We start from the raw sequence: 18839 nt of genomic DNA on the forward strand, positions 1-18839 counted from the left end.
CCAAGTGTAATGTGGCTAATGCACACACAACCCTTTACAGTAATTTTTAAACATCCTTGAACACCTAGGTACAAGCATCAGTGTCTTTTTCAGGCCCTCTGGGTGAGGTCTGAGCGTTCATTGTCTCCTGCTCTGCTGGGACAGCATTACAAAGTTGCTGCCCCTGGGTGCAAACCTTTCAGCCGGGAGTGCCGGTGTGGGACAGGCTGTTGGTGTAGGTGGTCATGAACAGGCAGGAGCCACACGTCATTACACAGGGTAGCTGTTTGTTGTCATCAATATTAACAGCACATCTCTTCCAATTTTAAGAGCAGTTAAAGCATTAAAACCCTGGGTCCTGGGATGTTCAGTTCTGAAAATGGGAAGCATTTAGGCACTCTTTTATTCAGCAGCACTTGAGCAGCAGACACCAACAGCCATATTCATTTCAGTGCTGACTCTTAACAAAGACAGAGGTTGCTCTTTAGAGAGCACGAAACCTGGCAAGCAGAATAAACAATAATTTAAAAAAAAAATCCATGTAATACAGGAAAAAAAGTTAAAACATTTTTTTGCTGTGCATTAAACATGACTAGGAAGTACCCCAGGGAATGCAGGAGATAATTGCAACAGTAAAGAACTAAAACTACTCTGATGTGCTTTCCACAATAGGACACTCCAGCCCATCACACAGAATTTAGGAAAGCTTGAAATTCTAAGTACAAGTCAGTGAACGGGTGGAGGGATGTTGTAGTTATCTCCACACCTGCAGCCCAGCTGAGGCGAACATGGCCTTCAGGCCACAGTGGCGCTGGCCTGGAGAGAGGGATCTCCCCACTGAGGGCAGCGCCTTCCTGGGTGTCCCCAGCAGAGAGCCCTCAGGGCAGCAGCCAAGGGGGTCTCCCCACCTCCTGTCACCTCCCTCACTTTGTAAGTCTTCTTCTCAGGGAACAGTTTCTGATTGATGTGTAAAAGGTCCTAAGGCCTTACTGGATCACACCACCACCACTCTCACCTTGGAGATGGCTGCACCAGGGATGTATAGAAGAGCATGTGTCCAAAGCCACTCGAGGGCTTAGATACAGTTTCACATTTCTATGCTGCTGCTCAGGTGGATCACCAGGACAGACAGGGCTGTACAATGCAGCATATGTTGCTGGTGACAGCCCTCAGGTATCGTGAGGTAACACACCTTCCTCCCCCTGCTTGCATGGGGCAGGTGGTTACCTCACCAACCAGGCAGGCAGGGTTGCCTGGCTGTTACTCCATGGATGCAAACATGGATGCACAGCACCTGTTTGCTGCCCCAGGTGTACCCACAGTGGCTGCCTCGTCGGTTTGAAATGAGCAGCAGGTGGGTGGCTGGGTGGGCTGGTGGTGGCTGGGTGCGGGGTGCCCAGGTGGGGCTTGTTTGCCACAAGTCCCTGCACCGGGAGCAGCGGAGTGGCAGGGGACTGGGGGGAAGGAGTCTGCCCATACTCCTGCGTAATGAATTTTTGCTACTTCCCGCTGAGGATTTTGGGTAATTATCTGCCATTTTGTGGGGCTTGCACACTGAAAATCGGTGCTGAAGGGTGAGGATGTTGTGTTGCCTTGTTTTAGTGCTGGTGTGAGGGGGTGCTCGGGTGGGTACAGGCTCCCAGGCAAGCACAAGAACAGAGGGCTTCAAAGCATTAACAGGTTAGTAATTTTGGTTGTTTTATTGGGTTTTTTAAGATTAAAAGTAATAATATCTGGCTGGTTCTATTTCTTAGTTGCCCTACAGTGCAAGTGCTCAGTGCCCTGGTGCCTTTGGCCTCTCAAAAGGAGTGGCTGTAAGGCCTGGCTCCCCAGCTCCCCCTCCTGCGGTGGGCCCTGGGCTGTTGGTTGTGCAGAGCGCGAGTGGGAGAAACCTTTTGGAGAGCTGGGGTGGCCTTCCTCCCCCCTGTAAGGCCATCTCTTGTTAAGCTGGCAGGCTTTAACTGGTTTATTGCTCAGCCGGTATACCTGTCTGAAGAGGACAGCCATTTCAAGTTTTCTTCCTTCAGACACTTGTAGAGCTGGTACCTCAATGACCTGTAACTTCTGTGTGAGGAGGAAATATATATATATATTTGATTAGAGCAGGTCAGTGGCTGTGAGAAAAAACTGCAGGATTAGGCCCTTCAGATTTTGGTTGAAATTCTGTTGCAAGTACAAGACTGAGTAAAGCTGTAGTTTTGCTTGGTAAATTGTTTTGCTGTTCCATTTGATTGGTTTTCAGTTTATCAGAACAAATGGGTATTTAATTTTGGTTATTTACAGTTGTATGCTATTGTTAGTTTTTCTATAGAAAAACTAAGTCAATAAATAAGCATACATACACTGTTACATAAGTTAATTTGTTTTACTTTTCTAGAATAACCCTGTTGACAAACTATGAAATATAAACAACTCAAGCTAATGTCTCAGCAGAGTTGGGTGTTAACAGGGTAACAGTAATAGTGTGCAGTCCAAGCTTAGTATCTCTACAGTGCACTTTTAAAAACCTGTAGCTTAGTTAATAACACTACTGCTTTGTCACAGTAAGATATTTTCAGTGTTTCAATTCAAGAGTTTTACTGTACTGCTTCTGTAATGCTTGAAGCCATGTGTTGCTCACCTGACTAATGACCTGCAGGTGCTAGCTTAAAGCCATACAGAAATGCCCACGAGTCTTGGCCTTTCTGCTGAGGAGTATCTGTTTTTTAAAGCCACTCTGTGTGTGAATATATTTTCTATAAATAATTATGGATATTTAGTAAGTCAGCACTAGGACCTGGCTCAGTGTGAGGTTGGAATGAGATTGGAACATGGACATGGTTGTGGTTGTTTCTCAGCAGGGCGTTAGTCAGGTCCAGTGCAGAAGGGTACAGAGAGACACTGTGATGGAGTAAACAGTAGCGGGTACAATCTTTAACTATTTGAAACTAGAGGAATATCTTTCTTTGTACACATTTTTTCTTTAATGATGATACAAGCAGAGCAGAAGTGCACAGAAGCTGCCATATCTAAGACCACAACTTGATTTACTGTTGTGCTATTGGTGATCTAACAGGAGTTGGTTTAAAAGGAAGAAAACAAAAACTTTGTGATAATCTAGTTAATTTTGTCCTATGGGGGAATCTTTTATGGTCCCTGCTGTTGATCAGCTCTATGAAGTATGAAATTTAATATGCTTATTAGCTTGGCAGTCATGTCTGCAAATTTGCTAGTACTTAAGTTATTTACTGCTGTCGAAGAAAGTATTTTATCCCGGTAATTTTGTGCCAGTCATAAGTACACACATGCACTGTTACTTGTGTCCATTTTCTAACTACTTAAAAATGGTCAGAAAACTACATAAATGATATAACATACTCCCACCAATCTAACTAAACAAAAATCCCTGACCTACTGACGTGTTAAAAAGGAGAGGGGGAAAAAAAAAAAAAGAAAAAATGTAGCATTGCAAATGAACAATTTTTTAGGGTTTTTTTCAAAGTAAGATTTTTTTTTTTCAAAATATATAGGGCCTCACTTAATCTTAAATCTGGAAATTAAGATTTTTGTTGATGGTGATGTTCCCTGCTTTTTTTAAATAATTGTTTTGGGAGTGGAGGTATAGAGTTGGCTCAGCTATTCTGCAGGTTCTTATCTGTATTATTCATTTTATCTTACAAGAAATATTGCTGTCACTATATAAATACAATATAACTGGACTGTGTGCTTATTTACTTGGGAGAATTAGGTCTGATGGTACTAGTTTATTCTCCTGCTGCCTTTGTCTCTGGGGCTTTGGGGGAGATGACAGCTACAAGTTTTCACTGTTTATTACTTTGTTTCTGTTTCCTGTTTATGCACAATGTAATTTATACCATATGTGATTTTTAGAGAAGAGTATCCAGAACAGACTGGATACTGCCTTTTTTATTTGCTTTTAGCTTTTTAAATGTTACGCTTTGTATCTAGATAACTTGCTGTCTTTTTGATTGCTCTTTTAGTTTTCTGTGAAAGTTTGTGTTACATACAGGAATCATGATTAAAAAAATTGAATAGGTCTCTTTCAACTTCAGGGTTTTTTATCTCTGTAGATGTAGAGGCTTCTGCAGGATGGCTTCCTATAAAGTCAATCAAAAGTACATTAAACCAAATTTGTCTGATCACACACGGTTTGGTAGTACAAATAATACTCTGCTTAACAATTCTATCAAACATACTAATCTTATTACTTATTTTTGATACAACTTTGCTAACTTAATCAGTAATTTCAATGCAGCAAGATTTCTTTGAATATACTGTAAGTTTCTTGGTTTGTTTTTTTTTCTTGAGCCCTTCCTCAGAGGGGAAAAAAAAACCCCAAACTGCAGTGAACTGTAAAATACAGTAGGCCAGACCTGTTAATTGACCACCTCTTGTGGTGTTCTGTTTTGTGTGATTAAAAAGCAGTATTTTCAAATAAAATAAAATCAGAAATGGCTTTTCCTTTTAGCTGTCAGCTTTGGCTGAGTCACTTAAGTCCATTTCACTAGATTGAACACTTCCTTCTTAGACTTTGGAGAAGGAAAACGGTGTCTTTGTCATGGAGACTTAATTCCTGGAAATGTATTCAGGCAGGTTTTGTCTTCCATTATGTTATTTGACTCTTAGCTGACTTGGTGTTTAGGATTATACTTTTTCTGTTCTAAATCATGCTAATAATACAGAAATTGTATTAGCCTTTGATAAGAATATAAAGGCCATATTTTCTTCTCAAGTTCAAAGAGCTATCGTATGTTTTTAAAAAAATCAAAACAAAACCCCAAAACAACAAAACCTGTACCTTTTGCTAACAGTGTGTGAGCTATCTACTTAAACTGAAAGTCAACACTGAAATGCAGTTGGTGAAACTTTGCTCAGAAGTTAAAACTGTTTTAATTTATAACATAACCTACTCTATTACCTCAAATGTCTTGAGAAAAGAAGAAATGTAGATTTAAGTAAGATAAAACAAGATCAAAATACTGTTTTGACAATTCCATAGAAGTTTCAGAGACCCTCTGTGGCCTTCTGTGGAACAGTGCATGTCCTTAGAATTCAAGGGATTATTTTTTTTTTTTTTAGTTGGAAATGTTTAGATTCTTTTAGTAAATGATAGAAATGATGACTCTTTAATGAGGCTTTAACTCTTCTTCCTGGTCAGCATGGGTAATTTTTTGTATGCCTCCTCTAAGTGTAGCTGTGCAGGTTTAATCATGATCAATGACTGTTATTTAGTGGCTTCGTGGTCAATTTGCTATTGATATCAAAAAGAGGATTGGGCCCTAATGGATTTTTCTCTTGTTTGCCACTTATATCAGTAATGCAGCTGACTTTTTTTCGGTCCTTGCCCAATATCTGTATAGCTCTCATAGTTGAATTTACAGACTAATTTTATGAATACAGAGGTCAATCTGGAGGACTTGCCATACAGGAGATAAGCATTATTTGGTTAAGTCCTGATTCAAACCGCCTGAAGCCTTAGGTGCATCAAGATAATGAGTGTCTTATGGGATCAGAGCTTATAAGCATGGTCAATACTTGAGTTTTCATTTGACACAATGAAGGTAGGAGATGCAGAAAAGTGAATTTGACTATACATGGTCACTGATAAGAATTTGTGCTACTCACAACTGCTGTTCCAGGTTCTAGCATTTCTGATCCTTATGTTCTTGATTACTTGCAGATCACACTTTTAATGTTATCCTCACAGTTACAGGAACTAGAAATTTATTTTTTTTTTAAATGGAAGATGAGATTCTGATAACATATCGTTCCAGAACCCTAGAAAAAAACCCTGTCTGTACCTTAATCTGGTCTTGTATAGAGTAAAAGCATGAAGATGTTTGTCTGTTCTCATTTATTAACAATCTTTAAATATGTCTAAAAAGACCTAGGACAGTGTCACTGCACAGGCAGCTGAAATACCAGCACTTGGATTGATGAATCAAGCCTGCTGTCTTCTATGTTTTTATTTGAGTGAATGTCACATTTTACAGGGTAATATTTCCCCAAAGAAGAATTTACAATCAATAAATAACTTGAGACAAGGTTAAGGTTTATTCTATACAGTAACCGTTCCTTCTTGACAGTTCTGAAACTCTAGTTAAAAGTGCCTCAGTTTTCACACTTTGAATGTCTCTGGCATCTAGAAATCTGATTATAGAGAACCAAAGCAGTAAACCCAGCTATGTTTGGTTTTAGTAATATTTTAAACAATCAGTGGAAGACTTGACTTGTAATTCTTGACTGTTCTTGCATGTAAATACTTCCAGTATAATTACGATTATGGTAAAGCCTCTCTCTCAAAAGTGTTATCTTTATCTGGTGATTTCTGAATGTAAACTTAAGGAAGTGGTACACTGGTATCTCATCAACAGTTCCTTACTACCCAGGAGCCTGGTGCAGATGAGGACCCTGTTGGGCTGCAGGCTGTTCTAACATGAGGGGTAGTACAGCTTGTATCTCAAAATGCTTGCAGTCTGACAGAGGGCTTCTCTGATTTAGCAGCTTTATTGCCTGCTAAACAGGCCTCCTTGCTCAAGGTTACTAGTCTGTGAGGAGAGGTAGATGTAAATTTTGTACAAGCTTCTCAGCCATCACAGTTCACACTTGGGCATTGAGGTTTTTATTGATGCTGTTAAACCTAGTAAAACACCTCTGTTCAATCCTGCCATGAACATCTTATGATAGTAAGTGATGGAATGTGGGGATAAGAGGTTTGGAACATAACATGGGCCATCCAGTCATTCAGTTTTCTTATCTGTATATTGCATGGGTCAACATTATTCATGTTGCCAGAAACAACATTTTATTTTGTTTGCTTGTGTATCTTTCCTCATCACTTCCCCAAATGTTGCCAAAATAAGATTCCTGCCTGCTTTTCTACAAAAGGCTGGGGATAGAGTTTCACTTTACATATTTGATGATTTTGAGTTTTTACTAAGTTCTTACTGAGGTTTTACTCAAATCTCTCCTTTTTCCAATTAAATGCATGAACTTCCCTGTACTGTGCTCACTGTATACCTTTAGTCTCTGCTCCAAAGATGTAATACCCTTCTGCAAAAAGTTGTCCAGTTCTCTAGCATAAATCTGGTATTGGATGGTAGGAAGACCAAAACATATTGTATCTCTGTTGAATGGCATACTTCTGACATTAAGGCTGTCTGCTCCAGGATTCCTGCACTTCCTTTCTCCTGGCATAAAGGTTCCATCAAGAGATACAAACAGAAAACTTCCAAAATTCACTTGAGAAGCGGTATAGCAGGAATGGGCTGTATATTAAAAAAAACCTTTCCATATTGATAATTCCTGCTGTGCCTCTGGTTTTATGTAGCATCCATCAAGGAGCACAGGACTGATGGCTCATCATTAAATCTGTTCCAGACACTGGCAGCTGAACTGTATATATCCAATTCAGACAGGTTTACAAGCCTGGCCTATGTGCCACCATCCACTGCAGGTCAAACAGTACTTTGTGTATTACTCTTGAGGACTGCTGAAAAGGCAATGACTGCCACAGGACTGTAAACTACAACCAGATTAAATTACACACTACAGTGAATCTTATTACTGAAATAAGGGAAACTTTCAGGTTAATGGGAATATATCTTCCTAATTTTTATCCCAGACCTCTGTTTTGTCTTACAATGTATCTCTTAATTGAGTGTATTCAGATAAATTAATTGCCGAGATGTCATTTTTGGTCTGACAGCTGTCCTTTTTCAGTTAAACTCCACCTTGAAGGCTTACTTCTTTTATAAGGCCCACAAGATTTAAATCTGCAACAATACTGCCAGTCAAAGCACGTTGTCATTCCCAGTGTTTCCCCATGTCCTTGGTTTTGCTTTGAACAAAATCAGTAGAGCAGGGACTGTTTCTTCAGTAACACAAAGAATATTATCAATATTTAAGCATCAATAACTAATAGCTAATTCTAAATGTTGAATTTATTCATTGATGAAGCTGCTGTGTGATAATTGCACTCTATTTCACTTTCTGTTTTACAAGAACAGTCTTTCTAGGGAGGATTTTCCACAGTGTAGAGCAGGTCAATTTCTATTGAAGTTGATATAAAATTGTTCAGAAGCATGTGGAAAGATTACAAGATCAGGTAGGTCTGGGTCCTTGGTGCCACTATTAAAACCATTCATCGTGGGGGTTCTCGTTCTCCTAAGGAAGTTGTTAGGCACAAATAATTCAAGGGAATCTCATCAAAGCCTTATCAAAGACTGCATATTAGTAATCTGTTTTTTATGGAAGCAAAGACTGTTTAATATGCTCCAGGGGCAGAACTAGGTCTAAGAAAGAAGAACTCCTAATGAAGTTACAGAATTAAAACAGAACAAAAGAAAATAGTATAATAAAAAAAGAACAAAGAGCTTGATATTCTGTGGCAGAAGAGCACTATAAACTGTAGATGAATACCACAGTTGGTTTTAATTCCTTGTGGCAGAAAGGTGTGAAAACTCGCAACAAAAAATAAAATAGGCAAATGTATATGTTAATCTTTATGGGTGACTGTAGAGCATTTCTACGTCCTTTGAGATGACTAAACCAGTCTGTTTCTATAGGATCTGCAATTTGCAAAAGGGAAATAGAAATAATTTTTCCAGGAAAAAAAATCTGTCAGGTTTTAGATTCAGTAAAGATTTAATGGATTATCTCTTCCTCATCAGAATCGGATCTTATCTTGAAGACTGTATGGATTGGTTTTATCATCTGAGACAAATATGGACATTATTTCACAGCCAATGTCTAAACTTTTCAAAATAAGCTTGTGCTTATTTTGTAAAACAGCTCAGTTCCCTCATATTAGGGGAGTTGGAACTGGCTGTAACTATTGTCTGCAGCATAAATGCTAACTTCACCCTGGAGGAGTGGAGCTGCTGCCAGTAAATAGCAGTAATTCCCTCCCTGGCTGATAGAAGAGCTGTTGAAGACTATCCTCTACCAAGATGAACAAAGATGCTGTTAGCACTACCTCTTCTGAACTTTGCAGCCTCCTTTGTGATCTGCAGTTGGTTGTACTGTTGCAGAGAATGAATTTCTGCACGTTGTCATGTAAACAAATGACCCATATATAGTTCAGTTCCCTTTAGTTTTTGTCAATCTATACTGAAACAGTATACTATCTATGTATCTTTTCTGCCAAGATTTGAATTTTTCTCTCAGCTGTTTGCTTATTGCAAATATTTATTATATTTAAGAAAAACTTTGGACTGTTGAATGATCAAAACTACTATAAGCTCCTCTTAATATTCTGGCAAACAGATATTTGTATGAAAATATATTAATACATCTTTTAGACATTTCTGTTTGTATATGTAGTAATCTTCCTTCAGAGGTAACTGTATTCTGTAGAGGAAGGTTAAACAGGCTGTAAGTCCAAACAATATACTCCTTGAGTCATGCGTTTAGCTAAGCTATATGCTAGGAAATATATTGGCATATGGGGGACTATTTTTTTAAATAGGGACATAACTGTACTTAGTTTTCCATAAAGACCTGAGGTTTTATTTTTTGTTTTGAAAAAGCATTCATACCTAACTAGAATACTAGCTCACATAACTAGTCTTACTTGATGTACTAAATTTAAAGTGCAACAGACGGAAGTGGGTCCAAAAAGAGTATCCATCTACCTGACAGAAATCATGAGCACCTACAGGATATGGATGTGAAGTAGCAGCATTGCCCAGCATAAGCGTGTTGTATGATCATATGACTAACACTAGATACCAGTCTTTGCTGGATGTCATTCAGTAGAAGTATTCTATAAAGTGACGGTATTATTTTTTTTAATGGTGATGAAATTTTAATTTGATCTCAGGATGTAATATTGTCACCCTATGCTTATTTTTTGCACCACTAAAAGTTTTTGAAGATGGTTTTTACATTGTATTGCATCCTGAAATTCCTATGAGTATTGAAGCACCTGGGTTATCACTGAGACATGAGAGGTTGCTTCTAGTGCTTTAGTGTAAAATGTGTTATGTCTGTTGCCCAGATCATGTACTAAGAACTGTCTAAATGCAACTTAAGCCAATTTTTTGATGCATTGGGATTAGCAGTAATAGTACTAGGATTTTAGTACCTGAATAGCTTTGGGGATAGAAATATGCTCTGTGTAGCACTGTGACCCTACATAGAATAGGAATGACAACAAGAAGTATGGAGCAAGTCTAGTTTTAGTAAGACCTGGATTTTGTGTTTAACAGTGAAGTTGTCTTTGAATGTGATGCAAGCACTGTTCTTACGTACATCCCTCAAATGCGTAACCTTAAACACATTCATTGCTTTAGAAAAAAAATTTAACAAAATGCTGCTGTTAGTAACTTTACTCTTCAACGTGACCTGTTACAAACATTTTTATTTAGTTGTAAAAGATTGATTTTTTTATTTAGTTGTAAGAGATTCTGTGTCTCTGAGAAAGTGCATGCTTTATGATCAATAGAATTACTCTGAAAGCTTTTTCAATCATGATTTAGATTTTAATCATTAATTAAAATAGATTAAAATCTTCATAGTTAATTATGCATTAACACTGTTCAAAAGAAGAAATGCAAGTGGATATAAAAGCATATGAAATAATCATGCCTTAAAAAAAAAAATCTATGTAACAACAATAAAAAACCCTGTTAATGATACAATTCTTGGCTAGCAAAATTTGAAGATAAACCAAACTAAAAGAAATTATATTTGCAAAATTCTTGAATAAATGATTGCTACTTGCCAGGTAATGCTTAAAGGTAAATATTTATTGTGAGGATTCAGTTGTACTTAATCCTAATTTGCCCCTTAGAGCAGTATGGATTAATGAAAAAATACTCTAGTTGATGTATAGTAAATTTTAGGAACTTTCAGACTACTGGAATATTTACCCATACATTTGTGGCTCGCTTCACAATCGTTTAGTTGGATGATAGTATTTGTTAGACCATGAAATCTTTCATTGTTTTGTGGTTTGTAGTGTGAGTATAGTAACTTGACAAATGTAGATGTAAAGCATTGGGACTTCATATAGCATTTCTGCCAAACTGATTCTTCCTGGTATTTCTCATGTTGAAACTGACAACTTAGGATGCACAAGGAAATTGAGAAGCTCTCTTTGTTGGTGCAGATACCAGTGAGTGAAGAGCAAGTACAGATCATTAGAGCAACTATGTAAGCACACTTGGATCACTGATCACATTGAACTGGCATAAGCTTCTGAAAAACAGATAAAGACTTAGGATGAATACATAGTGTCATGCTGGTATGCTCCCTGTTTTACATGAAAGTCCTAATTATGCAGCTGCCCATGCCATATACAGTTAATGGACACGGTTGATCCACTCTGGGGTAAACATGGTGGCTTCCCAGCTAGGGATAGTCTAGAAATTAGTACATACCAGATCTGTGTGACTCCCCCTCTGCATTCTCAGTGAAGGTGACAGAGCACTCCTTAGAGCTTGTTACCCTTTCATACAAACCCCAACATCTGCATGCTTCACACAGATATTATGAGAAAATATGTCTGGTGAACTGCAAACGGGTTTTTCTTTAGTGTGTACCTTGCAGGAGCTATGGTGTGTGCAGAGGAGCTCGGGGCCCTCGCTAATGCCTGCATGGGCTGTGTGGTTACCCCACAGTTTTGCTGGTAAGAAAGTTTATTGGCAGCAGTATAGAGGGGTCGTAAAGTAAGCAGTATTGGTTAAGGTTGAAGAAACTGAAAACTGCTTGTGAATATGTGGTGGGCAGGAACCATACCACAGCTTTAGCCACTGATAAGTTTCCTTATCTGTGTGGAAACCTGTGAAAGCCATGGGCAAGGTTGCTCTGACCATCTGGCCGGTGCCAAGGCCTGTGTTGCTGTCATGGAGCTGTGGAGGGCCCTCTCTTTCATTTGTCTTAGTTTTCCATGTTCTCTTGGTAGCTGCTTTGGCTGTGATCCTTTAGGTAGGTCATTCCTCTAAATGAGGTATAAAAATGGAACTTCAGTAAATACAATTATGTGATGCTAAACCTTGTACTGATCCTGTGAGAAAACTATATTTCTTAGTATCTTAACTGAGGAAAAATGACTGGTAAAGAATGGGGTAACAACATAATGCTACTGGAAATACTATTTAAGACATTGGGAAAATACAGTTCTTTGCTGCATGAAGAAAGCTTAGATGTATGACATGCATGTTAATGCTTCCTTATTTTCTTTTGAAGGATCGTCGCTTTAATGACGAGATTGACAAACTGACCGGATACAAGACAAAGTCACTCTTGTGCATGCCCATAAGAAACAGTGATGGAGAGATTATTGGTGTTGCCCAAGCAATAAATAAGACTCCGGGAGGTGCCCCTTTTTCTGATGACGATGAAAAAGTAAGATTACCTTTTACTTTTTTTTAATTTCTTTTGTAATTCGGTAGACAAGATATTTAATCCAAATAAGTAAATGGCACAGCACTTGTTAATGATCTTTTTTAGAAGTGCTTAACATAAAATGTATGTTTTTGTTGTTCTCAACATAAAACATGTATCTGTTCTGTGAACGCAGCTGATCTTGTGGCTGAAACTCCAACTTAATTGTCTCTAAATCTCATGTAGACTTTTTTCATGTAGTAGATCTTAATAGGAAGATTTTTTTTATTTTTGAGAACTTGCCTATAAGAATAAGTTCGGGAGGAAAAGTCTCACAGAGACACTCCTAAGCTTGCTGATTTTATCAATCACCATCTTCTATTAGTGCTCTCGATGGGATAAATGCCTGTAGTATTTGCAAAGAAATTTTCCTTCAGTGATTTTGCATATGCAACTTTATGCTATCCTAAAATATAGAAGACTTGGAAATACCCATGAAAGGGCAAAGACGGCAGGAGGGGGACACTAGGTGTGTTTGGAGAGTAAAGTGAGCCTCAAAGACCTGAGAATAGAGGGAGCTTTAATTCAAGTGAGGAAAATAGGAAATGGTGCCATCGAGGGCAGATGCATACAGCTGAGAATGGAGGGAAAATGTGCGTGAAGCCAAAGGATGACTGTGGAAGAGAATGGTAGAAGGCAGCAAGCTGGGGAGGAGCAGAACATCTCTGTCCAGGAGAGAGAAATGGAGTCTCCTTCAAGCATGTAATAGGGAAATACGCTTCTGTGTTTTAAAACAGTATTGAATCTCATTTTTGTGGAAGTGTAGTTAGAGGCAGGTTTTGTTCCTGAAAGCTCTTTATGTCGATTCAAAACAGCTAATACTTGATGCAGAGCCATTGTTGGTGCATTATCTACATGTTGATATGTCTGTGCTATGACAAAAAGATGTTAAGTAATGCCTAGTGGAAGGAAAAAATCCTGTCACATTGGTTCAGCTAAATAGACAGATAATTTCTAGAATCAAGATAACTTGACATAAAAAAAAAATGCATTATAAAGCTAAACTAAGAGTGGTTTATAAAGGCTGTGAAATATTGCATGAATCATAGAATGAGTTGGGTTGGAAGGGATCATAAAGATCATCTAGTTCTGACCCCCCACCCCCCGTCATGGACAACCAAAACTGGGGAATTTCCTTCAAAATAAGGGAAGATCTACCTGGGTATTGGGGTGGGTTTTGCAGGAAAACCTGATGAGTAGCTGGCAAAAGATGTAAATTCAGCTTTGTTGATGTTACAATTTCCAACAATTAGCAGCTTCAGAACGGTTAGAAAATGGAAATTACTCCTCTTGTTTCTCGCCCGCCCCAAGCCCTCTTAAAGAAATGTCAGTATCATTTAAGTCTGACTTTTGTTTGTGAGTGTCTTATCTTCTTAGTCTTGTGTGAAGCAATTAAAATAATCTTTTGGGTTTTTTTATAAAGCTACAAGACTATATTGTATAATGAAATGTCACTTGGGGGCACTACTGTCTTTAGTCAATAGGGAACAAGGAATTATGTTTTCAATTAGAATTAAGTAGATGCTAGCATCATTTTTATGTACTCTTAGTTATTTTCAGGAAGTTAAGAGCAAATAAAATATTTAAGATTTGAGGAATTTTTAATGCTCCCAAGCTGTAACCAAGTTTATATTTTGCAATATGTAAAATGGAGTATTAGATTTCAAAGTGTTTCTAGTTTTGTTTTTCATAGCAAATTTTCAGGTTTTTTCTTTTACATCTCTGATCATGGTGATGATAACACAGCACTAATAACAAGTCTAAGTGAATTTTCCACATTGAAAGAATGATTGTTTTCTGCTACCAAATTTAGTTTTTCCTTTTGGTGTAAAGGATGTTTCAGCCAATTCATTGTTTGAGTGCAGAACTAGATTTGACAGCCACTGGCGTAAGAGAAAATGTTCTGTCTCACAATGTGTTTTGTCTCCCCAACATCAGTGGCTCAACTGAACAGTCAGATTTCAGAGATTCCCAGTTTAATGCAAACAGTAGTAGAATACCTTATTACTTTTGTATAGCAGCCATCACTATTACATTATGTTGTGTAAATGGTAACCTTTTGGAAGAATAGGCTGGTGATATACCTTTACGTGTATTTTGCAAATGAAGACAGCAGTTCATCTGCACAGCTGTAGAACAGGAAGGTTAAACCCCCAAAACCTTGAAAAGAACTGCAAATTCCATGCATTCCCAGTACTGGTCCTGAAGATTAAATATTTGTGTTGCTTTCTGGTGAGTCATACTTGTTCCAGGACTGGTGAAAAACACAGCCTAACAAGAGCTCAACTGTAGTTTAGGTTATTGTATGCCCTTTAGAGTCTTCTGAGATGCTGTGCCAAAACAAATCTCATTCTCTATCAGAGAAGCTTAACAAACAGCAGCAGCAGCTCTACTGTCACTTAAGCTGGCATCCTGCTTGTCTCTGGCTCTGACGTCCTTCTAGTCTGAAAGAAGTGAATCGACTGCAGGGAAGCTACCCAGGGTAGCCAGCTTGAATTAAATCCTGCTTGACTTACTGAAAAGCATTAGTTTGAATGCAGTGAGATCCCTTCTGGAAGGGGGAAGGAAGAACTGGATTTAGTTGTCTGCACTCTGCGGATTATTTTATTATGAAATGTATGTATGGATTCCAGGATTCAGCTGGTGTATATTTGGTTTGTGGGGGCTTTAAGTTACAGTTCTTTCATACTCCAGCATTTCTGTTTCCTACATTCCTAATAGCAGCCCTGTGATTCCAGGTTGCTCAATTTAATGTGCTCTTCCTGGTCTGTATTAGTTAATGCTTAAATATAGTCTGTGTTGGGTCTGCTGTAGTGATGAATGATTTGCAGGGATTTTGCTATACCTGCTGATTTCTTTTCTGCTATTTTTTTTTGCTTGATGGGCTTAGGCTGGCAGGTGACAATTCTGAAGTCAGTTAGGACAGTTCCTTGGGGAAGTAGTCAATGGTAAATAGTTTTATAACAGGGAAGGGAGTGATCCAGACCAGGCAAACATCTCTGGCTGTTGTGAAAAAGATGACCCCAGCTCTGTGTATGTGTGGAATTTACCTAAGAAGTCACATGAAAATTATTTTAATGTGTCCTCTGAAAGGAACATAAGAAAAAAATTAGGAAAACTATTTTTTTTGTGTGTTTAATATATTGCAGTATGTGCTGACCTCCTGCTAACATCTACCTTGGTTCTCTGAAAATCTGCATGGCAGTGAGACTCCAAAAGCTGTTATTTAAAATCCTCAAAGGTATCATGTGGCCTGTATGTCACTTACATCCCAATGAACGAGACAGATTTGCTGAAAGGAGGCAGAAAATAACAAAGACATTTGAAGGATGAAGGTGCTGAAGCGCTACAACTATCTGGGAGGACTCTAATGGTCTATTAGGCACAGTTCTCAAAAAGTACTTGCTACACAAATCTAAATTAAAATAAATCACACTAACTGAACTCTCTTGCTGGGGGAGTTTAAAACAATATTTTACTCGAATATTTGCTTTAAGGCAGCTTCACACCACTGATTTGCAACCAACAGCACAAAATGACTGTAGTGGCAAATATTTCAATGAACTTCTCTGTGTTGCATAGTCAGTTGTACTTTCAAGTTAAGCTGAAAGTCTGGATTTCTTTTTAATTACAGAACTCTATAAATGTGCTTGAAACTTAAAATATATCTGTATCAATGCCTCTGTTTTGAGACTGGCAGTTAGTATTTGAATCACACATGTTTATCCCTGAGGTATGGAAACATGTAAGATGTCTTACAGTGATATTTTAGTGAACAATTATATATATGTATTTTCCTAGGCTCAGGGACTATTTTTATTGCTGTGTGTTTATGGTACTTGTTACACTAAATCCTTGATTACCTGTTTGAGGCCTCTGGATGCTATCATAAAACACACATACACACACATTGTCAGGTTTGTCATCAGGGAGGGTTTCTTTATAGAACAGGTCAGTGAACATTTTCATGGGGTTTTTTTGTGGGGACTGGGGTTTTGTTGTTGTCTTGTACAGCGGTGAGAGTAAGGAAGGTATCTGGATTCTCCCTGCAATTGCCAGCAGGAATCCGAACCTGTCGGCTTTTCCCATATTTCCTGTGTTTGTATCTTCTTAATTAACGTAGATACTTGAGCAAATAAGAGCTCTTATCTGTAAACCTAGATTCTAATTTGGCTGATATTGTAGTACTTGACTCATAGCTCAATAAACCAAATGGAAGAATCTCTGCTGACTTCATGAGCTTTTAAACATCAAACTTATGTCCATTTCTACCACAGGAGCATTTCATTAAATGAAGACCCCTAAGTCTATTTTATAAAGCTTAAATTCATCTGGGTCAGAGCACTGTAAAAAAAATCAGTTAAGGATCAGTTTTGGCTTCTGTATCTTTCCACTGGATGCAAACAGGCTCCAATAGGCTGAACGCAGTTTCTGTGGTAGACTGTGCTGTTGATCAAATACCTCTCTCATATGCCTCGATTCATCAGACATAAGCAGTCATCTTTCTTACTTCCTTTTGTGAACATTCATTGAAAAGTCATAAAACCGGAAAGATTGTTGTGCCACCCCTCTCCCCCAACACAACAAAGCTCAGTCTCCCTCAAGTTTAATTTTTTTCTAGGACATGTTTTGACAGCTGCCTAGAGTCTGAAGCTGCCTCTGACCTTGAAAAAGGTGATCAATCAGATCTAGAAATGGTACTCAGTCCTGGAAACTGAGCCATACAAAGAGCAGAATAAATTTTTCATAATATTTGTTGATACTCTGTCAACTTGGTTGGCACATGGAAAAACCTGTATGTATTTCTTCCCATGTTGGGCTTCATCAGCTGTACAGAACTATGTTGAGTCTAATCACAGTATGGGAGCTGCTGGTTTTGTGTACCCAATACTATGTTAAATGCATCCAGTAAATGCATTGGGTGATCTTTGTGTCTCTTGGATCAACTATTTCAAGTGGATTAGAATCACAAAGGCAGCGTTGTAGTAGTTAGTGTAAGGTGGCCTCTGCAACTGTGTGAACACTTAAGAAGCTTTCATTGTCTAAAATACAGACACACAGAGCCCTGAGCCTTCAACAGGCTGATGGTAAAATAGGCAGTGCTTTACAGCCTGAGTTACTAAGGTTTTTTTGCTGTTTTGTTTGGCAATTTGTGGAACCAGCTGGATTGATTTCCTAGGAAATCAGTGTCCTTTTCCTCAGGTGTGAGGGCATTAAATATTTCTATCCAACACAGCATTTGAGAACACATATTGCTGCTTTCCTTCATGCTTAATTGTCACGTTATAAAAAATTGTACTTCAATGATTTTTATGTCCCTGTTTGACAAAACTCCAGAGGAGTTGCGAGGATAAGTGATCCATTAGAGTCATTAATTATGAAGCAGTCAGTAGCAGCTTGGGTCTAAGTAAGAGACCTCTGGGTCTTCCTGCAAATTCTGAAGCATAAAAATTGCCCTGGAGCTTGTGTGTGTGCTCCATTTCCCCCATTTGTTGGCATTCACAAGGGGTTGCAGCAGGCGTGGAGAAAATAGTCCAGATCTCTACTGGTCAAACACATGAACAGAAGGCAACAAAGTGCCATGATCATGGATGGTGTTGTGCAGCCATACTATGTTCTTCAGTGAGAAGCACAATGAAGTTTTCAACAGAAAGCCTAGAAGCCAAGAATGCTGCTGTTCTGATGGTATTTTTCAGACACTTCAGTAACTAGAACTGTGATGTTAATACTACTTTTATCTTTTTTATTAATACTGTATTAATAGAATTTTCACTTAAATGCTTTGAATACCAAATAACAATAATACAAGGACTCAGGCAGATTAGAATTCTGTTTGGTTCATCTGTCAGCATTAAAAAAAGACTGCCACAAAATAGTCTGAGGGCTATGATGTGTATTTGTGTGCAGTGTAACTCTTAGGTACTGTTTTTGTAAGGAATTGACTAGAAAAGCTTTTTTGTTGTTGTTTTGCTTTTCTATAGAAAACCATGTTATGTTACCTAACAAAGTTTTTACCTTCAGCTGTCGTCTTGGCAAAACTCCCTTAAACCAACAAAACTTTTGATCAAATGGCTCATTAGAAAAATCTTGTTTGCTTCAAGTGAAGCCTGTGCTTAGACCTTGTTACAGATGCATGTAAGAGGAAGCCTTTCTGGTCGGCAGCTGGTGAAGGCCTTCATTTCTGACAATTACTGGAGATGTGCCCTGTGGGCTGGATGGGAGGACTTTGTCCCTGGTGAAGTGTTTTCTGAACTTCTGCCAGTCTGTTCAGTTTTCCATAGCTGTTCTTCATAATAACTTCAAGGCTTGATATACTTTTAGAAAACAGCATTTCACATCTCTTGTGAATTGCTTATCTGTCCTGAAGCAGAATGAAACATTTGTACAGCAGTTCTGCCATCAGAAGTATTTCCCACTGGAGTAGTGATGCTGGGCCTGTCTGTAGCTATAGGTTATGTGATGAGATATTG

At 38.3% G+C, this 18839-nt stretch overlaps 1 protein-coding gene across 1 annotated transcript in view; it reads left to right on the forward strand.

The window, feature by feature from the left end:
* PDE11A (phosphodiesterase 11A) overlaps nt 1-18839 on the forward strand; it is a 134066-nt gene that overhangs the window by 5531 nt on the left and 109696 nt on the right. The window contains exon 2 of the mRNA XM_055718621.1: nt 12172-12330. Within this exon, the coding sequence (XP_055574596.1) occupies nt 12172-12330 (159 nt within the window). The remainder of the gene's footprint in view (nt 1-12171; nt 12331-18839) is intronic.

This window comes from Falco cherrug, chromosome 8, assembly GCF_023634085.1.
Source record: "Falco cherrug isolate bFalChe1 chromosome 8, bFalChe1.pri, whole genome shotgun sequence".
Taxonomy (NCBI): Eukaryota; Metazoa; Chordata; class Aves; order Falconiformes; family Falconidae; genus Falco; species Falco cherrug.